The following is a 19,522-nucleotide window of genomic DNA, read 5'->3' as shown; positions in this document are numbered from 1 at the left end:
AATAAAAAGCATTTTAAACTATTGAAATAGAAGTACTTGGCAACCACGTAGGCAATTGGTGGAAAGCAAATTACTTGCTGGAGGCTACAACGTGCATGGAAATTTCTTGGACATGAAGGAAAATCTGGGATGCAACATGTAGATTACAAGTAGGAGTGTAGGACTTTTGTGGTAAGAACAGGGAGTCAGGGACACCATTGCTAGGTGAGGACAAGAGCGTTGCAACAAAATGATTTTATGGGGTGAGAGAGGCTCGAACTCTCGACCTCAGGATCACTCTTTAAGCTATGAGACCTACGCGCTAGCCAACTGCGCCACCACCCCACCTTTTGACTTCTTTGAGCACCATCCCATCAAATAGTAAAGCATTGTACGAAAGACTTATTGTGGATAGGTTGTCGTCGTTTGCGACTACTCCCAAAGATTTTTGGTTTGACTTGAATCCTCTCGTTGCTGTTCATTAATCTTGTAGAATTTAAAACTTGTTTCTTACTTTGAGAAATTGAAATACAGTAGTGCTAGTTATAAAGATGGGACCTTTTCTGAATTTGATACTATGCCAAACCCTTCTTTCATTTCTTATCTGTCTTGACTCAACTCAGGCCACTTTTGATCCACAGAGCTATAGAGAACAGATTCTAAGCTTATCACAACAAGACAAAGGCTGGTTAATAACCATTAGAAGACAAATCCATGAGAACCCAGAACTTAGATTTGAAGAATACAACACTAGTGCTCTTATCAGAAGTGAACTTGATAAACTTGGCATTTCTTACACATACCCAGTTGCCAAAACTGGGATTGTTGCTCAAATTGGCTCTGGTTCTCCTCCGGTTGTAGCTCTTCGAGCTGACATGGATGCACTTCCCTTGCAAGTGATGTGCTTTTTTAGTCCTTTTATTTTATTTCTGGGTTTGAGGATTGGAACCTTTTGCTTTATTGATTGTGATTGTGCTTTGTTTTTGGTGTGCAGGAGCTTGTGGAGTGGGATCATAAGAGTAAGGTAGATGGAAAAATGCATGGATGTGGTCATGATGCACATACTGCTATGCTTCTTGGTGCTGCTAAGTTGCTTAATGAAAGGAAACATATGCTCAAGGTAAGTTAGTTTGGTTTTTCTTCGTGAAGGTCTTGTTTTTAGAGGAGTTCTTGTGTTTTTAATCCTTCTACTGGTGATGATGATGCTTTCCTGGTAATGTCTGGTTTGGTGTGCTTTTTAATATAGTTGAAAGAACAACCAAGGTTGTAATTTGTTTGCATTAAGGAACATTTTTCTCATGTCAATGATGTCGGAAGCGGAATGGTTCTTGATTATTAATTATAATTATGCTTTTGCCTACTTTGAGTGGTATTACAACAAGAAGTTATTGTGGAAAGATAAAATGGCTCATAATCCACTCATTCAGTGTTTGCAAGGCCATTGCAGCAATTGAGTAACTCCCTTTTATTCCATTCTAAAGGGAACTGTGAGACTTCTTTTCCAGCCAGCGGAGGAGGGAGGTGCTGGTGCATCACATATGATAAAAGAAGGTGCCCTTGGTGATGCTGAAGCCATATTTGGAATGCACATTGATTACACAAAACCCACTGGAACCATAGCATCCTTGCCTGGGCCAGTCTTAGCTGCTGTGTCCTTCTTTCAAGTAAAAATAGAAGGCAAAGGTGGGCATGCTGCAGGACCCCATAATGCCGTGGATCCACTTCTTGCAGCATCATTTGCAATTTTAGCACTGCAGCAGCTCATCTCGAGAGAACTTGATCCCCTCCATAGTCAGGCATGCCCCTGTGATCCATCTCTTCTAGTAGTGTTCATTTTACCTAGCATGATAATTCCCAATTCAGGAATCTAGATGATCCATTAAAAGAACAGAGAGTTCCTCTGTTAGCTCACCTTGAAATGTTCATGCATTTAATTCTCTGCCCTTCTCTTTCTCCTTTTTGGTCTATCTAACTCTATTAAAACAGTACTGACTTCAACAGGAAGTTCCTCAGCTATTATTTTCTTTTTCATTTTTGACACCCTACAGTTATTAGGAGAGAATGGTGAAGCAGGTATGTCTCAGAACTGATGTTTTGTTTTTGGCTGAAGGTTTTATCCATCACTTATGTCAGAGGGGGTACTGCCTTGAATGTAATTCCATCATATTTTGAATTTGGTGGCACTTTGAGGAGTCTTACAACTGAGGGCTTGCTTCAACTCCAGCAGAGGTTGCAAGAGGTAAGGAGCAGTAGTTAACCTTTCCACTTTCACTTTGGTGGAAGAAATCATACCAAGTGATCAATTGTTCATTTTTCATGCTCTCAATCCCCGTAATGTTCCACGTTGCTGTATTTTCCTCTTTCAGTGAAATATGTATAAAACAGAATTAAATATTTTTCTTTCTCAAGCCTGCAAGTTAAATGTCAATAAATGCTGCTCATAGTTTCATGCTTGGCTGTCCTATATGAGTCTCAAGAGGGACTAGCAATTTTAGTTACCTGCGTAGTTTCCATTCTATGCATTGGGCCACATTATCTTGGATTTAATCATTCATATGTCATGCTACTAACTGCCAATTGAATGATAAAATCTGCGAAGTAGCTATTGGTAAGTGAATCATGCTCATACAATTGGAACTCCTTGTAGGTTGTTGAAGGCCAGGCAGCTGTACATAGATGTCGTGCGTACATAGACATAAACGTAGAAGGTTTTCCCTTCTATCCTGCTACTGTGAACGATGAGAAATTGAATTTGCACCTTGAGAGGGTCAGTGGACTTATTTTTGGCCCTGAGAATGTCAAGATGGGCGAGAAGGTGATGGCGGGTGAGGACTTTGCCTTCTATCAAGAAGTGATTCCTGGAGTCATGCTCAGCATTGGAATTAGGAATGAAAACGTGGGTTCAATTCACTCCCCACACTCACCTTATTTCTTTCTTGATGAGGATGTTCTTCCAATTGGGGCAGCATTGCACACTGCCCTGGCAGAGATTTATCTGAATGAGCATCAACAATCTGCTGCACAGGTAGAGAATGAGACACCATAATAGCATGAAAAATCATGAATAAGTGAATTGTGCTCCATGTTTTAAAGTCGCTATATGCAGTGACAGAATATGTAAACACCAGGGGAAAAAACAGTAATTAAACTCTTGATTTTGGATCACCACCCAGTTTCTGGTTAAGGCACTCACCTGTTCTGAAGCAGGTTAAACACGAGCAACCTGGATACAGTTCTTGCTGTTTTGTTCTGCATATTTCTCAAAATGCCAAAAAGTAGCTTCAAAATGCCTATTCTGGTAATTGATAGTGTATTTACAATGGAATGTCCCAACCACTGCAGGCAAGTCCCAACCTGCATTCTCTTCCTTTTCAGCACAGGAGTTGAGGCCATGCAAGCTGAACACTGGTGAGTTCAAGAATCTTTTGGCTGGTGAAAATGTTCCACTTCTATGAGCTGTTGTTACCATTTCAAAGAATTCAAAATGCACAAATGATGTCTTTACTGCTCCGCTAAGGCAATGTGCGTGAACCCAGCAATAATCATTGTTCTCACACAGGCAGACATAGAAACCTGCTGTAACATCTTCTAAACATACAAGGGGACGACGATATGGAATGGTCACATGTAAGATAAGTGGAGATCCATATCATTGCAGTACAAGATACATCAAGTAGGGCAGCATACAAATGAGCAACATTTGATTCCAAACACTAATGAAGATTTCATGGCATATAATATAACGAAGGATTGCTGCGGGCCTCCTTCCACTTCACAATCGTGCTCAGCATGTTGCTTGCATTCTTTGCATCTAGATGCCTATTGTTACTGATCACACATGGACTCCATTTTAGAGTTCCTAGAATGCAGACTCGATTTCTTCCCTAACCCCACCAAAACCAGTCAAAGACCCCATCATGATCTATCATTACACTCCATGTATTTTCACCATGGAACAAGACAACGCATGTTGTTGTTTTTTTTTTTTTGGCATCAAATGAATGTCGCATGATTCTCAAAGGACGACTTGGTGCCCGTATTAAAAGAGAAATATATGATAAAACATACAGAACGCAAATGACACAATTCCTGCTGCCTTGGCTTTGAAAGATTCTAACAGCAATAGATTTTTTTCTATTACTTTGAATAATAATCAAAGGAATCGAATCCAAAATCTTTCCTAGTCACCTGCTTTAATCACTGACTAATAATGCTATTGGACCAAGTGTTTTTTTATATATATATATATATATAGTAATGCTCTTATTTATTTATTTATTCTATTTAATTAAGTTAGTCTAACCACCCATCCTAGCTAGCAATATATATATATATATAGCTGGGAAGAACACCATAATTAGAATCTTATAATTAATCATCCATCCCATAATTATGTTAATATAAAGTTCTAATTAATGATCATATTTAATCTCTTTCTTTATTGTGGAAAAGTGGTGTAAATCAATCAAATCATAGCCTCATAAGCAGCCTATCATCCACTTAAGCAAAAAAACAATTGTCTGCCACACAATCTCTACCTTTGTCGATCAAAAAGCATTAGAATAATGAAAAATGGCCAAACTAAATTCTCCTGTGGATGGCTCTTTTTGGCAGACTGATATTATTAGTTGTTTGTGTGTGTGGAAATTCTAGTGGTCGAGAGAGACCAAATCCTTAGACATTAAGTACCAGGTGGGGGCTCGAGTGTGGTGTCCCTTGCCAAGTCAAAGAACCCAAATCCATTTTTACACATATTCGACGAAGTAAGTTTATGCATCCATTTTTGTTTTTGAACCAAAATCCTAGTTGTCTTTGGTTTTGATATTGGAATGGTGAAAGATGGGAAAGAAATTATTTAATTTAAAAATTTAATGTTTTAGATTAGATTTTAAAATATGATTTATATTATTTTTTAATATATTTTTTTAAGTAAAAGTTTTTTGGGTTTGAAACTTTTATAGATTAATAATATTTCATATTTATTTTTTTATTAAATAAATAAGGATAATAAAATTCAAATTTGTGACCGTTAAGTTATTAAAACTCTTATACCATATCAAATAACCAATTAAACTCAAAAACTTAAATTGTTAAATATATAATTTATATTATTTTCTAATAAAAATACCACATCAATCCCACTTTGATAAAGAGTTTAATGTTCATGTTTATGTTTATGTTTATGGAAACCATTGCCATATATAGCAATTTAAGTGTGTAAACATCTTTACACGCAAAACTGATCACATTTTCGTTAATTTCATCCATCCCCACTTTAATTATATTAGAATAGGAAAAAAAGATTTATTTTGCTTAAACCCTAATGTGTTTAGAAATTAAGTTCATCCTAATTAAATATAGGGATAATACTTTATTAATAAATTATATCGATATTATTAACTAGAAATTAAAGTGATGTGAGTTTCTTACATGAGATCCAAAATGGAACACACAAGAAACTAACTAGGAATCCATCCAGGTTGTGAAAGTCACCCAGCTGACTCATCACAGTGGTCGGTGGTGTTGGAATTATGTATCATCCTTTTCAATGTCTGGCTAGCTGGCTTAATTACTTCTCTTTTCCCATCTCTCCCTTGGCCTCACCAATTGATCATCTCCCCTTACTTTCTCTATAAATTTGCCAACCCTACTTCACTGCTTTCCTCCCCGCCCTTCTTCTACCTCTTGATTATTAGCCTTGCAGGTTCAAAAGAATTCTGAAGGAAATAATATTGTAGTGACGCTTTAGTCTCTTTGTCCATTTAGTGGCATTCCATGTGCCTTGGAATCACATTGCTATACTTTGTGTTATTAATTAAACCCCACCGTCCATTAATACATCGCTCACTGTCTCTCACACTCTCCTATACGTATATAAACTGTGGTCCCTTGCTGGTCTTGATTATCCAGGCCTCTCTCTCACATCTTGTTGTTTAGTTCTTGTATTAATTGGTTCATCACCTCATTCTCAGGAAGAAGTTTGCTTTAGTTGTTTGTGCAAATGGGGGAAGAAGCTAAGCAGGTAACTAATCATCAGAGATATATATATATGTTCGATCCATGCATGGTTTTTTGTGTTATTTTTGGTTTTTGAAAAGTTTTGGGGGCTTGAGTCTTGTTCATTAATGTGATCGTGCTTGGTTATGAATTGATAGGAACAAGCCAAGGCAGAGGCTAAGCCAGAAGAGAAGAAGGAAGAAAATGTAGAGGAGAAGAAGGAGGAGAAACCAGCAGAGGAAGCAAAGAAGGAAGAACCAAAGCCACCATCTCCATTTGTCTTGTTTGTGGACTTGCATTGTGTGGGGTGTGCCAAGAAGATTGAGAGGTCCATCATGAAGATTAGAGGTCTCTATGTCTCTCAATTTAATCAGTAAAGGAGCAAAAAAAAGAGAAGAAAACTAATTAAATAAAGCTCGAAACTAATGAATTCTAACAATTTTTCATTAACTGCAGGTGTGGAAGGGGTTGTGATGGACATGGCACAAAACCAAGTGACTATAAAGGGGATAGTGGAAACTCAAGCTGTGTGTAATAAAATCATGAAGAAAACCAGAAGAAGAGCTAAAATTTTGTCCCCGTTGCCTGAAAATGAGGGTGAACCAATGCCCCAAGTTGTCGCTTCACAGGTCTAATAATTAATATTTGGCAGCATCTACTAAATATTAATCAATGCATGTAATTAATTAATTAATTAATTTGTTAGACATTGTCGTTGATTATATATGGAAAGTTAAAACTATGTTATTTTTGTTGATAATTCCAGGTTAGCGGATTAACAACTGTGGAGCTTGATATAAACATGCACTGTGATGCCTGTGCTGAGCAACTTAAGAAAATGATTCTCAAAATGAGAGGTAATTAAGGAATTAACTTGAGTGTGACTGACTGACCGCATGAGAGAAGATGACAAGGGGATCCCATACATTTGGGCTACTGGGTGCCCACCCCAGATGTTTCCACATCTGCTAAAGGTGGGGTCTTTCTGGCGTAGGACTGCGGTTGTTTAGATGGAGAATCTTGGGACCTCGCCTACGTACCCCCAAACCCATGCCCTGCTGTAACTGCGTGCTAAGAGAAGCTGATTGTCTAAAGATGTTTCCTAGTGTAGTCCAACGCACTGTTTTCACCTTAGAAAAACGAGAAAACAAACAAATAAAAAAGAGAAAAACTGCACCGAATTTGACTTATTAGAAGTCGACACTGAACATGGTTCCCATGCTAATTTTTTCTCTTTTTATTTTGAATAGGATAGATTTTGGCATGAACAGATTAAGGTCCACTCAGGATCGAATTGAGGATTAATCTGTTCATGTTTGATATAAAAAAAAATATGATTTTTCCTTAATTAGAAGTGTTTTGATTGATTACAGGAGTGCAAACAGCAGTGACAGACTTGAGCACAAGCAAAGTCACAGTGACTGGGACAATGGAAGCAAACAAACTAGTGGATTATGTTTACAGACGCACCAAAAAGCAAGCCAAGATAGTCCCACAACCTGAGCCAGAGCCAGAGCCAGCAAAGGTAGAAGAGAAACCAGCAGAAGAAGCAAAACCAGCTGAAGAGAAAAAGGAAGAGCAGAAAGAAGAAAAGAAAGAAGAGGAAAAACCAGCAGAAGAAGATAAAAAGGAAGGAGGTGGTGACAGCCCTGAAAAAAATGAGAAGAAAGAAGATGAAGGGCACAAAGAAGTAGTAGAGAATATTGACATCATGAACAACATTGATGAGGAAAACATGAAGAGGATGATGCATTATTATGATCAGCCACTTTACGTGATTGAGAGAATCCCACCTCCTCAGCTCTTCAGTGATGAGAATCCCAATGCATGTTGCATTTCATGATCTTGTAATCATATATATTAATCAGTTTCCATATAAATTGTTTATAGCAAGCAGCACATTTACACCACCATTGCTCATGGTGAGATAGAATTTAGAGAGGAGTTGATGAGATGGTGTTGATATAAGTCCGCTGTGGGGAAGATAAACATGAGATCTCCTGCTGTATTTTGTGTACCATATTAATTGAAGTATGCAACGCATGGTCATTCCATCTCCATGAACTTTTGTGTCATGCTTGAAGGATGATTATATATAATCTTTTGAACTGGACAACCTTAATTAGAACTACATAATGATCTCTTAATTCAAGATATAAAGTAGCTAAATTTAAGGTGGATATAACCTTTTGTTTCGGAAGTTAATTAAAATTCAAACCAACATTAGAATATTCTTTTCAGAACTCAGTTGGCAACACAATACATTCTACATGTAATGCTTTTTAATTAATTTTATAATTTAAAGAATAATTATCTACTGTAACTAGCTAAAAAGTCTTAATATTTTTCACCTAACAATAGAACGTTTTAGACTTAATTGCCGGCCGATCATCATGAGTTCACAAAATTAAACAAAAAAATTAGTGCTTGATGGATCATTCAAATATTAGTTAATTTGGAAGTGTTAATTAAATTGTAACTAGTTTGTGAGTTATTTTTGTTTATTAAAACCTTTAAAAAAATATTGGATAAATAATATAAAGTTTTTTAATGAAATAATACAGTTTGGTATATATATACCGCAGTTTTTAAACACATCATTTAAAAAGATTGCAATTGTAAAACATTATATTTAAAGTGTTACGTTTATGAACGGTAATATGTACATTAAATGTCAAACTAACCCTCAATACCAACCCTAAATAATACTCTAATCCTAACTTTAATATCTTTAATTAAATGTCATGTTTTTCACTCATGATTTATTTAAATAATACGAGTAGCAACTATAACATTAATTATCAAATTGTGTTATATATTCGTAAAAGCATTTTTAAAATATATTTTTTGCCAATTTTTTGTTTTTTTTTTTTTGACGAAGATTGCTATTTTTTCTATAAAAAATAATAATAAAAACTCATGACTTACAGATAAATCAATAGAAATCAATATTACCCTTCCATCTTCTCCTAGGTAATTAAGAGAGAGGGCCAGGGTGGGTTTTAAAGCTAAAAGAAAAAGAACTCTTATATATACAACATATCCTATCTGCTAGCTTATCCAAAACAGCACGAGCAGCCATCTTAATAAGGTTTTGATGTTCTTCTTCATCAAGAAATCTATATATCAACTTCTTATTCACAAAAAGAAAAGTCACAGTAAAAGTTCCCTTTTTTAACCTAAAGAAATATTAAAAGTTGGCAGCAGACTAACAAATTATGTTTGTGGATGCCACATGTTAGAAGATCATCATAATAAAAATATTTGAAGTTTGAGATTCCTTACTGAAAATCCAGATCAGGTGGGGCTAGCTAGGGTTTTCATATCCAGAGGTGGGGCTAGCTAGGGTTTTCACATGCTCGGTGGGTCGACCTCATGATCAGGCAGGCACTGTATATGAGATCTGACTCCTCTTGTATAAGATAGGATCATAATAAACACCAATGGGATACAAACTAACGTGGCGTAGAATGGCGGTGGTGATAACTGTTGGGAAAACTAGGGACAACTAACCGGATCAATTCAGCGGAATACAATTCACAATTCACAAGTCCCAATCCTTTTTCCCTCTTTGTGCAGTAAAAAACAGAATCAAACAATGAACAAATATAATGCAACAATCACACAAATCAACACCAAGATTTTTTACGTGGAAAACCCGATGCGGGAAAAACCACGGGACCGGAGTCCACCTAAAAACTTCCACTATCACAAATAATGGGTTCACAATTGTTCTTCCTCAGATTCAACTAAGGGCTACAACACATATATCATCAAGAATAACTTATTCTCGGATTACAACAAGATTAAAGAGAGTAATGATAGAGAAAAGCTCACAACACTGACAGCCCCGTTTTCTGTCAAAACGACCAGCTTCCACACCACCAATCTTCAATCTAACCGTTCAGAATGAAGAGTAACGTGTCTAGAAGCTTCTGTCCAAATCTCAGCCCGATCCAACGGTGAACGAACTGGAAATCGAAGAAAGAAGACAGACTACTCTGCTGCCTCTTCTTCCTTTCTTTCTCTCGGTTTTCTCTTCTCTCTTTTGTTCTTCGCTACTGCCTCTACAGTGGCAGTTTCATTTTAAATCAAAGAGGCAGCCAGCTGCCTCCTTAATTAATATGGTGGTCCCCCCATCACATGATGCGGGACCACACAACAAATCTCCCCCTCACGCACCATGTGAGGAATTCGCCATACTGGCGATCAACATGTAAGCTTCAATTTAGGAGGCTCTAACAAGCCTGCCTCCCTTCTGCAAAACTCAAACTTCTCTCTCGGTAGAGGTTTGGTCATCATGTCTGACACGTTGTCATCGGTATGGATCTTTTCAACAACAAATGACTTCATCTCCATAGCATCTCGAATCCATTGATATCTAACCTCAATGTGCTTTGATCGAGAGTGAAAAGTAGGATGCTTACTGAGATGGATTGCACTTTGACTATCACAGTGCAACACAAAGTTCTCTTGAACTAGGCCAAGTTCATGTAGGAACTTCTTCATCCATAACAACTCTTTGCCCCCTTCAGTAAGAGCAATATATTCAGCCTCAGTAGTGGATAATGCCACACATTTTTGCAACCTTGATTGCCATGAGACTGCTCCCCCTGCAAACTTCATCAAGTATCCTGATGTGGACTTTCTAGAATCAACATCACCAGCCATATCTGCATCTGTGTATCCATCCAACACAGGTTTATCATTACCAAAACATAAGCTGAAACTAGAAGTGCCTTTGAGATACCTGAGTATCCATTTCACTGCTGACCAGTGTTCTTTACCAGGATTGGAGAGGAACCGACTGACCACACCAACTGCATGAGCTATATCCGGCCTTGTGCAAACCATGGCATACATCAAGCTACCAACTGCGGATGCATAAGGAACCTTTTTCATCTCATCTCTTTCTTCATCACTTGAAGGACACTGCTTAGAACTTAGTTTAAAGTGGCTTGCAAGTGGAGAACAAACCGGTTTGGAGTTGCTCATGTTGAATCTCTCAAGTACCTTTTGAACATATCTCTCCTGAGATAGCCAAAGTTTCTCCTTCTTCCTGTCACGTGTGATCTTCATGCCAAGAATCTGTTTTGCCGGTCCTAAGTCTTTCATTGCAAAAGACTTGCTTAACTCTTCCTTCAAAATCTGAATCTTCTTAGCATCATGGCCAACAATCAACATATCATCTACATACAATAGGAGAATAATAAAGTTTCCATCTGGAAACCTTTTCATAAATACACAATGATCAGAAGTGGTCCTGTCATAACCATGGTCCACCATGAAAGAATCAAACTTCTTGTACCATTGTCTTGGAGCTTGCTTTAACCCATATAGGCTCTTTTTCAACTTGCAAACTAACTGCTCTTTGCCTTTTGCTTCAAACCCTTCAGGTTGTTCCATGTAGATCTTTTCATCTAAATCACCATGGAGAAAGGCAGTTTTTACATCAAGTTGCTCAACTTCAAGATTCAAACTAGCAGCTAGACCAAGCACAACTCGGATTGAAGACATCTTGACCACTGGTGAAAAGATTTCTTCAAAATCAATACCCTTCTTCTGACCGAAGCCTTTCACAACCAATCTTGCCTTGTACCTTGGTTGTGAGCAATGTTCATCAATTTTCAACCTGAACACCCATTTGTTCTTGAGTGCTCTCTTACCTTTAGGAAGCTTCACTAACTCAAAAGTATGGTTTTCATGCAAGGATTTCATCTCTTCTTGCATTGCTTGCAACCACTCACTTTTCTTCTCATGTGACATGGCTTCATCAAAGCATTCTGGCTCTCCCCCATCAGTAACTAGCACATACTCATGAGGAGAGTATTTAGTGGAAGGTTGGCGAGGTCTAGTTGACCTCCTCATTTGTGGCTCATCTGGAGCTTCCTGCATAACCTGTTCAGGAATAACATCAATATCATCATTAGTTGATTCATGATCACCAACTAATGGCTCAACAAGAAAACCACCATTATCATCATTTTGCAAGTCTCCCCCATGATTAGCAGGCATCAAAGGTAACTGTGGAGTAGGTCTTGGATTTGAATTAGATGGAATAAAAGTAGTAGACTCTGTTTTCTCCTTCAGTTCAAAGTCTTCAATGGTTTGATCTTCAAAGAAGATAACATCTCTGCTTCTCACAATTTTCTTCTCCTTTGGATCCCACAACCTATAGCCAAACTCATCATCTTCAGAGCCCAAGAAAATACACTGCTTTGTCTTGCTGTCAAGCTTAGACCTTTCATCCCTTGGAACATGTACAAATGCTCTGCATCCAAACACTCTCAAGTGTGCATAGGAAACATCCTTTCCTTTCCAAACTCTATCTGGAACATCAAACTCAAGAGGAACTGATGGAGAAAGGTTGATCATGGCAACTGCAGTCTTCATTGCCTCACCCCAAAAGGACTTAGGCAGCTTTGCATGAGAGAGCATACATCTAATTCTTTCAACAATGGTTCTGTTCATTCTCTCAGCCACTCCATTCTGCTGTGGAGTCTTAGGAACTGTCTTCTCCAACTTGATACCATGTTCCCTGCAGTACTTCTCAAAAGGACCTCTGTATTCACCACCATTGTCTGCTCGAACACATTTCAGCTTTCTACCAGTTTCTCTTTCAACTCTGGCATGGAAATCCTTAAAGACATCAAGCACCTGATCTTTGGATTTCAAACAAATGGCCCAAATCTTCCTGGAGTGATCATCAATAAAACTAACAAAGTACAATGCACCTCCAAGAGACTTATCAATCATAGAGCAAACATCAGTATGAACTAAATCAAGAACATGTGACCTTCTATGTGAAGGTGATCTTTGAAATGCAACTCTATGTTGTTTACCAACTAAACAATGAGTACATGTGTTCAAGTTCATACCTTTCAATGGAAGGTAGTTCTTCTTGGCAAGGATGCCAAGGCCTTTCTCACTCAAATGTCCAAGCCGCTTATGCCATAGATCAGTAGAGCAATCTTCAATTGCATTCACCTCCCCTTTGATCACCTTGACTTGTGACATGTAGAGACCTATCTTCTTCCCTTTAGCAACAATTAGGGAATTTCTGGAGAGCTTCCATTTACCATCTCCAAAGTAACTGTGATAGCCTTCTTCATCAAGAGTACCTGTAGAGATTAAATGTAGGCGCATATCAGGCACATGCCTAACATCTTTGAGTAGCAACTTGCACCCAGTATTGGTTTCCAACCAAATATCTCCAATGCCCACAACACTAGCCATCCCTTGATTTCCCATCCTAACTTGACCAAAGTCACCAGCAGTGTAGGATGTGTAAAAATCACGTCGGGGTGTAACATGGTAAGAAGCTGCTGAATCTGCCACCCAGGTGGTATCTTGACATGCAAGATTAACACAACCATCATCACAAACAATGGCAACATCACCATCAAACACAACTGCAGCTGTACCATTGTCTTCATCTCTACCCTTTTTATCTCTTTTATACTTTCTGCAATCCTTTTGCATATGCCCAGGCTTGTCACAATAATAACACTTGAAACCCTTCCTTGACTGAGATCTTCCTCTTGGCTTCCATTTGCCTTTTCTATTGCTGGATTCTCTATCTTGCTTGTCGTGAGAGAACCTGCTTTGACTTCTCCCTCGACTTTCTGTAACAAGTGCATGAGACTCGGAAATGCTTGTCCCTTTCCTCCTCTTCTCTTCATTGAGGATGCAATCCTTCACTGTTTTCAAAGTGATCTTTCCATTCGGAGTAGAATTGCTAAGTGACACCACTAAAGTCTCCCAACTATCCGGCAATGAACTCAATAGGATTAATGCTTGCATTTCATCGGCTAACTCAAGGTTCATCAATGACAGCTGATTCAAGAACCCTTGGAATACATTTATATGCACTGAAGCATCTTCACCATCTCTATACTTCAAATTTACAAGGTCTCTAATTACAAAAACCTTGTTTTGTGCATTCTCCTTGGCAAAGGTTTCTTCCAACATCTTCCAAACTTTATAGCAATCATGTTCTTGAGAAATATGATTAATGGACTTAGAAGATACCCATTTTCTAACATTAGCTGTAGCCTTTCTATTTAGTCCATTCCATTTTGCATCATCCATGTCATCAGGCTTTATTCCTTTACATTCAATCGGCAAAGCCAAATCATTGCAATATAAGTGATCCTCCATCATTGTTTTCCATAGGAAATAATTTGAGGAAGTGAGCTTTATCATGCCCGAATCTTCCTTTTCCATTTTAACTACACAAGAAATTCAATCTACACAACCAAATGCTCTGATACCACTTTGTTGGGAAAACTAGGGACAACTAACCGGATCAATTCAGCGGAATACAATTCACAATTCACAAGTCCCAATCCTTTTTCCCTCTTTGTGCAGTAAAAAACAGAATCAAACAATGAACAAATATAATGCAACAATCACACAAATCAACACCAAGATTTTTTACGTGGAAAACCCGATGCGGGAAAAACCACGGGACCGGAGTCCACCTAAAAACTTCCACTATCACAAATAATGGGTTCACAATTGTTCTTCCTCAGATTCAACTAAGGGCTACAACACATATATCATCAAGAATAACTTATTCTCGGATTACAACAAGATTAAAGAGAGTAATGATAGAGAAAAGCTCACAACACTGACAGCCCCGTTTTCTGTCAAAACGACCAGCTTCCACACCACCAATCTTCAATCTAACCGTTCAGAATGAAGAGTAACGTGTCTAGAAGCTTCTGTCCAAATCTCAGCCCGATCCAACGGTGAACGAACTGGAAATCGAAGAAAGAAGACAGACTACTCTGCTGCCTCTTCTTCCTTTCTTTCTCTCGGTTTTCTCTTCTCTCTTTTGTTCTTCGCTACTGCCTCTACAGTGGCAGTTTCATTTTAAATCAAAGAGGCAGCCAGCTGCCTCCTTAATTAATATGGTGGTCCCCCCATCACATGATGCGGGACCACACAACAATAACATGTCTTTTTGTTTCTATACACAAAAGTCGTCAGAGCATGCCCCTAGCTCATGGCCATGCCCGAATCCTCAGTTTCTTTTTGAAAAGTAGCTAGATGCTTGCCGATGTCACATGATGATTTGATATAAATTAGAGTTAAGCATCCACTTAACATTGGAAGTTGCTAGCTGATGATGATCAGTTCAGAGACAGCAAATTAAACATTGCTGGTTAAAGCTTGTTTGATTTATGATCACAAACTTGTTACAGTACTGTGCTTGGTAATGCGATTACAGTTTGAAAAAAAAAAAGTGTAAGAAAAGCTGTAATTTAGATTTAAGAGATAATTTTTAGTGGAATTTAAAACCACAAAATTGAATATATGATATTTGAAGCAAAACGCAATCGATCTTAACCACATAAACAAAGCTAGCTAGCTAGGTCACCATGAGAGGTTGAAACTGCTTGCATGCTGCATGTACTGTTGTCGGTCATAGAGAAAGATATAAAGGCTATCTGTGGATAAGACAATAGCTTGCATGAAATCTCTTCCTACAACTTTTTTGTTTTTGTTTTTGACTATTAGCATATGTTATGGCAGACTTCACGTCAAGGAAAAGCATCTCATGTGTCATGATTAGTAATGCATTTGTTTGAATCATAATACCAAACTTACATTGGAGTGTTATTATGATTTGAAATTAATTTTAAAAAGAATTAATTTTTTTATTTTTTTAATTTAAATTAATTTTTTTAGTATTTTCATATCGTTTTAATATATATGCTGTTGTCAAAAATAATTTTTAAAAAATAAAAAAAATATTTTTTGATGTATTTTTAAGTAAAAAACACTTTAAAAAACAAATATTACCACACTCTCAACACCCCCTTAATCATTGCCAGGATTGAGCTTAATTATCCAATAAACCCAAATATAAGCTTCACTTGTTAAGAATATTAAACCTAGTATCTATATATGATTTAAAACACAAATGAAATATATATGATGCTGTAAATTCTATGTTGTTCTTGATAAAATTGGAAATTACAGCCTCAGCTAGCTTCTCCATCCCCATTTCTAGATCTTTTAGGTTTTACACTCTCAGTGAGCCGGTAAGCAGTAACAATTAAAGAGGAGAGTGGATTTGTATCCCATTTTATTATACAGAAACCCTAGTAATTCTTCTGTTAATATCCACTCTATGATATCCATATATAACGTTATATACAAGATATATATCCAATGTAATTAATAGGCTTAATAAATCCCCAATATTAGGGTATATGTACACTTAAGCCATTGATTTTCCACAGACAAATATATCCACTAGTCTACATTAATAAATAAATAAATAAATAAATAAATCTTACTACCATGAATTTTGAAGACAGCATGCAGTGTTTACTGCAAAAAGATCCCGTCGTCGAATTCAAATTAAGCTTTCAATTGCAAGGAAATAAAGGAAGAACATTGTATATATTAGCCAAAACAAAATCTGGACTCTGCATGCATGTTACTTTGCTGATGACATTTGTTCTAGAGAGGAAGGCAATCCATGTTCTGATAATGCTGATAGAGATTCAACAGGAAGAAGACACTGAATTAAAGTTAGCAGAAGCAAAGAATGCATGCATGTGCATGGTGGTATCGCCGAAAACAACATGTATAAAATGGTGATGCTTTGCGCACTTGCCTTTTCCTTTAAGCATAATTACAAACTGCATGATCAAATTAAGAAACAAAAAACATATTGGTGAATCTCAATCAAGATCTTGTTATTCTCGAAGGCAATTAATATTTGCTTCTTTGGCAAGGAAAACAGCTCACATGGGAGCCAAAACCTGGGGACAGTTTCAACTTCCATGCATGTATGCATCATCTTCTATGGAAAAAGAGATGCAATAATACACCTTTTGATTTAACAAACATAATTGCTGACACATCCTTACTCTTATCCATGTCACACAGCCTTCTAAGTCAAGAATTTAATTTCCCCGATCTGTTGTCCTACCATGCATCTCTTTAACTTAATAATAAGCCTTGTAATCTAACTAAACTGATCAAGCGGCCATGAACAGTACTGCCAAAACAATAAACAACTGAGTTCAAGAAAATGTCGAGAGAAAGAAAGAGTTAAAAAAGATTAGAGGCCACTTTAATTGCTCCTTTTTTTTTCTCCTCCAAGGGAATCCATGAATGTAAGCCAATTAGAGCTTTACCCAAAATCCTATATATACAAAGCATGAAACCATCTTCCATATCTAGCTAGCTCAGAAGAAACAAGTAGAGCTGGATTTAGTTATTGGATGTTAATTAAATTGTACATAAGGTTGTTCTCCAAATGGCAAGCATGCAAATTGTTCTAGCTTCCAGCTGCAAGAATGTTGAGGCACAGCACGTGGAGATGATGGTCCCTCTTTACTCCCATGGATGCGAGAAGAAGGTGAAGAAGACCTTATCCCATCTCAAAGGTAACTGATCAAGACTTATTAATTACAGCAAATTAAGATGACATAATTTTATTTTTTTTCGAGAATGATGTTCAGTCCTTAATTATAACTTAGATTTTAATTGATTAATTAGCAAAGATAACACAATGATTTCACCATAATTGATGAACGATAATTCACCGAAAGAAACAAGAGCAAAAATGATGTATGGGATCGGCTTTGGCTGTAGGCTTGATTTGGAGACATTGAGAAGGAACTGGATTATGGACCCACTAATTATCTATGGGCTGATGGAATTTGCATCCAATTATGTGCTCCAGCTGGTCGAATATGCACTCAATCGAGAAATTAACTAGCTTGGTCACAAGAGTATTAATTAACCTCATTATTGCTTGTGGGCTTCCACTTCCTCTCTCTTTTTTCCTTTGATTGAAATATAATGATTGTATTTGCAATAAATTCTTAAACATAAGTTCACATGTAAATTCAAAAACCACAATTGAGTGTAATTGGATTCATCGTAGTGGAATATTAAGAGTGCCCTTCTCATGTTTCCACCGTATTAATTTTTTATATCTCGAAACAGTAATTAGATAGTTTTATGATAAAGGGTTAGTTGAATTAATTAGACCCACTTTCGATTTCAAGATGATTATGAGAAAACTTCTGTAACTTTGTGCTAATTATTTTCTATGGAAATGGCAGGAATTTACTCCGTAAATGTAGATTATTATCAGCAAAAGGTGACGGTATGGGGAATATGCAACAAACATGATGTATTGGCAACCATAAAGAGCAAAAGAAAGGAAGCTCGCTTTTGGAATCCCCAAGAAATGGAAGAAGAAGAATCACAACCACCGTCTCCGCCGCCGCCACCACCAAAAGACTCCAGTACTATTCCTTCTTTGACTCTAATGAAGGCTCGTTCCCTAACTCGTTCCTTAAGTTGGAAAGTATGGAAAAAGGTCTTCACGAGAACCTATTCCTTCTAAAGAAATTAAACATGCATTTTGGTTGCAGCTAAAATTAAGAACTCATAACCCAGCTAGCTAGCTAGCTAGCTATTGCCTCATCTTTTGTAAATAAATTTGCTAGCCACCATGTTCAAGCATCCCGGCCCTTTGGGCTTTGTAATTCTTGCAAGAAATTGACGGTGGTGTCTTGCTTTTCTCCATCTCTTTGTTTGGTGGAAACTTGCAAGTTTTCATGGCTGTCCATGTGTTTCTTTGAATTTAGAGTTGTAATAAATAATTCATTGACCATCTTGAGGGAAACAAATTTCTACATGTTAGGTCACGCACCACACCAATCTTAGGTGATTCGAGTCGTGGCGTGTTGCTGCATGCGCCATAACTTTGTAGGACTACTTGGCCCTTTAATTTAATTTTTTCAAGAAAAATAATATATATACATATAACAAATTGATGTATCTAGCTGGATCATAAAAAAATTAAAAAATAATAATTCCATACATTTAATTTAAGGATTAAAAAACTACCGTAAAAGAGAGATTTTCGTGGGGAGATGAAGGAGTAAATTAAGGCCTCTTTGCCGCATAAAAAAGAGAGTAACTAAAACCAAAAGCTCCTTTATAATGCACATAAAATAATCTTTTTTTTGACCACATATATAAATAGTTGGTTGGTAATCATATATAGTACGTACTGCTTTTAATATAAAGTTTGAAAATGATTTTTATATTGATATTTAGATTACGTACGTCGCATTTGTTATCCTGGGGTGACTCGAAAGAGTTGTTACCAAACTGGGTCCTGTGAAAGGTGCCAAAGCAGCCACACAAAATTCAGTCTTGGAAGCCATTGCAGGTCCACCCACGTTGCTCCATTGTTTCCAGTCATGTCATCTGAAAAAGGGTACTCGAAAACGTCATATTCCCCATTGTAGTCATTGCCGTCTTATCTTGATTCTACTCCGGTGGCCTTTAGGGTAAGTAACGGCTACAAGAGGGGTTAAAATTAAACCCTTTTCCATAGATCGAGTTTCAAACAAATTATTATTTATTTGCATCAAAGACGATTTTTTTATTTCTTTACCTTCCCTGTGGTTTGAATTATGAATTATAAGGTAGAGAATCAACCAAGCTCACGCATGGAAATCTTAAGGAATTAAGCTAAGGTTAGTTTCAACACATGATA

At 37.1% G+C, this 19,522-nt stretch overlaps 3 protein-coding genes and 1 non-coding gene across 6 annotated transcripts; 3 read left to right on the top strand and 1 right to left on the bottom strand.

Annotated features, from left to right (window-relative positions):
* Positions 1–238: 238 nt before the first annotated feature.
* On the bottom strand, positions 239–324 carry TRNAM-CAU (transfer RNA methionine (anticodon CAU)). Its single transcript is given in 2 exon segments — positions 239–274; positions 287–324. It is a non-coding gene; the product is annotated as a tRNA-Met (tRNA).
* On the top strand, positions 319–4,065 carry LOC7464499 (IAA-amino acid hydrolase ILR1-like 5). 3 transcript variants are annotated; one of them, XM_024587020.2, is made up of 7 exons: positions 319–875; positions 974–1,099; positions 1,461–1,775; positions 2,090–2,218; positions 2,627–3,004; positions 3,322–3,387; positions 3,539–4,065. In XM_024587020.2, exons 1-6 carry the CDS (start codon positions 531–533, stop codon positions 3,364–3,366), a joined length of 1,338 nt encoding a protein of 445 aa, XP_024442788.2. In that variant the 5' UTR covers positions 319–530; the 3' UTR covers positions 3,367–3,387; positions 3,539–4,065. The 3 variants fall into 3 exon arrangements, with proteins under 3 accessions (XP_024442788.2, XP_024442787.2, XP_002321367.4); XM_024587019.2 differs by having other exon boundaries at positions 3,322–4,065; XM_002321331.4 differs by having other exon boundaries at positions 321–875; positions 3,355–4,065.
* A 1,485-nt stretch (positions 4,066–5,550) lies between these two features.
* Positions 5,551–8,040, top strand: LOC7464498 (heavy metal-associated isoprenylated plant protein 9). Its single transcript, XM_002321917.4, has 5 exons — positions 5,551–6,001; positions 6,135–6,324; positions 6,433–6,605; positions 6,743–6,833; positions 7,350–8,040. Exons 1-5 carry the CDS (start codon positions 5,981–5,983, stop codon positions 7,817–7,819), a joined length of 945 nt encoding a protein of 314 aa, XP_002321953.1. The 5' UTR covers positions 5,551–5,980; the 3' UTR covers positions 7,820–8,040.
* Positions 8,041–16,978: 8,938 nt separating this feature from the next.
* LOC7464497 (protein SODIUM POTASSIUM ROOT DEFECTIVE 2) lies at positions 16,979–18,597 on the top strand. Its single transcript, XM_002321916.4, has 2 exons — positions 16,979–17,387; positions 18,072–18,597. The coding sequence occupies exons 1-2, from the start codon at positions 17,258–17,260 to the stop codon at positions 18,356–18,358; spliced, it is 417 nt and encodes a 138-aa protein (XP_002321952.1). The 5' UTR covers positions 16,979–17,257; the 3' UTR covers positions 18,359–18,597.
* The last annotated feature ends 925 nt before the right edge of the window (positions 18,598–19,522 follow it).

Source organism: Populus trichocarpa, chromosome 15, assembly GCF_000002775.5.
Source record: "Populus trichocarpa isolate Nisqually-1 chromosome 15, P.trichocarpa_v4.1, whole genome shotgun sequence".
Classification (NCBI taxonomy): domain Eukaryota; kingdom Viridiplantae; phylum Streptophyta; class Magnoliopsida; order Malpighiales; family Salicaceae; genus Populus; species Populus trichocarpa.
This window is presented reverse-complemented; position numbering and strand designations above follow the sequence as displayed.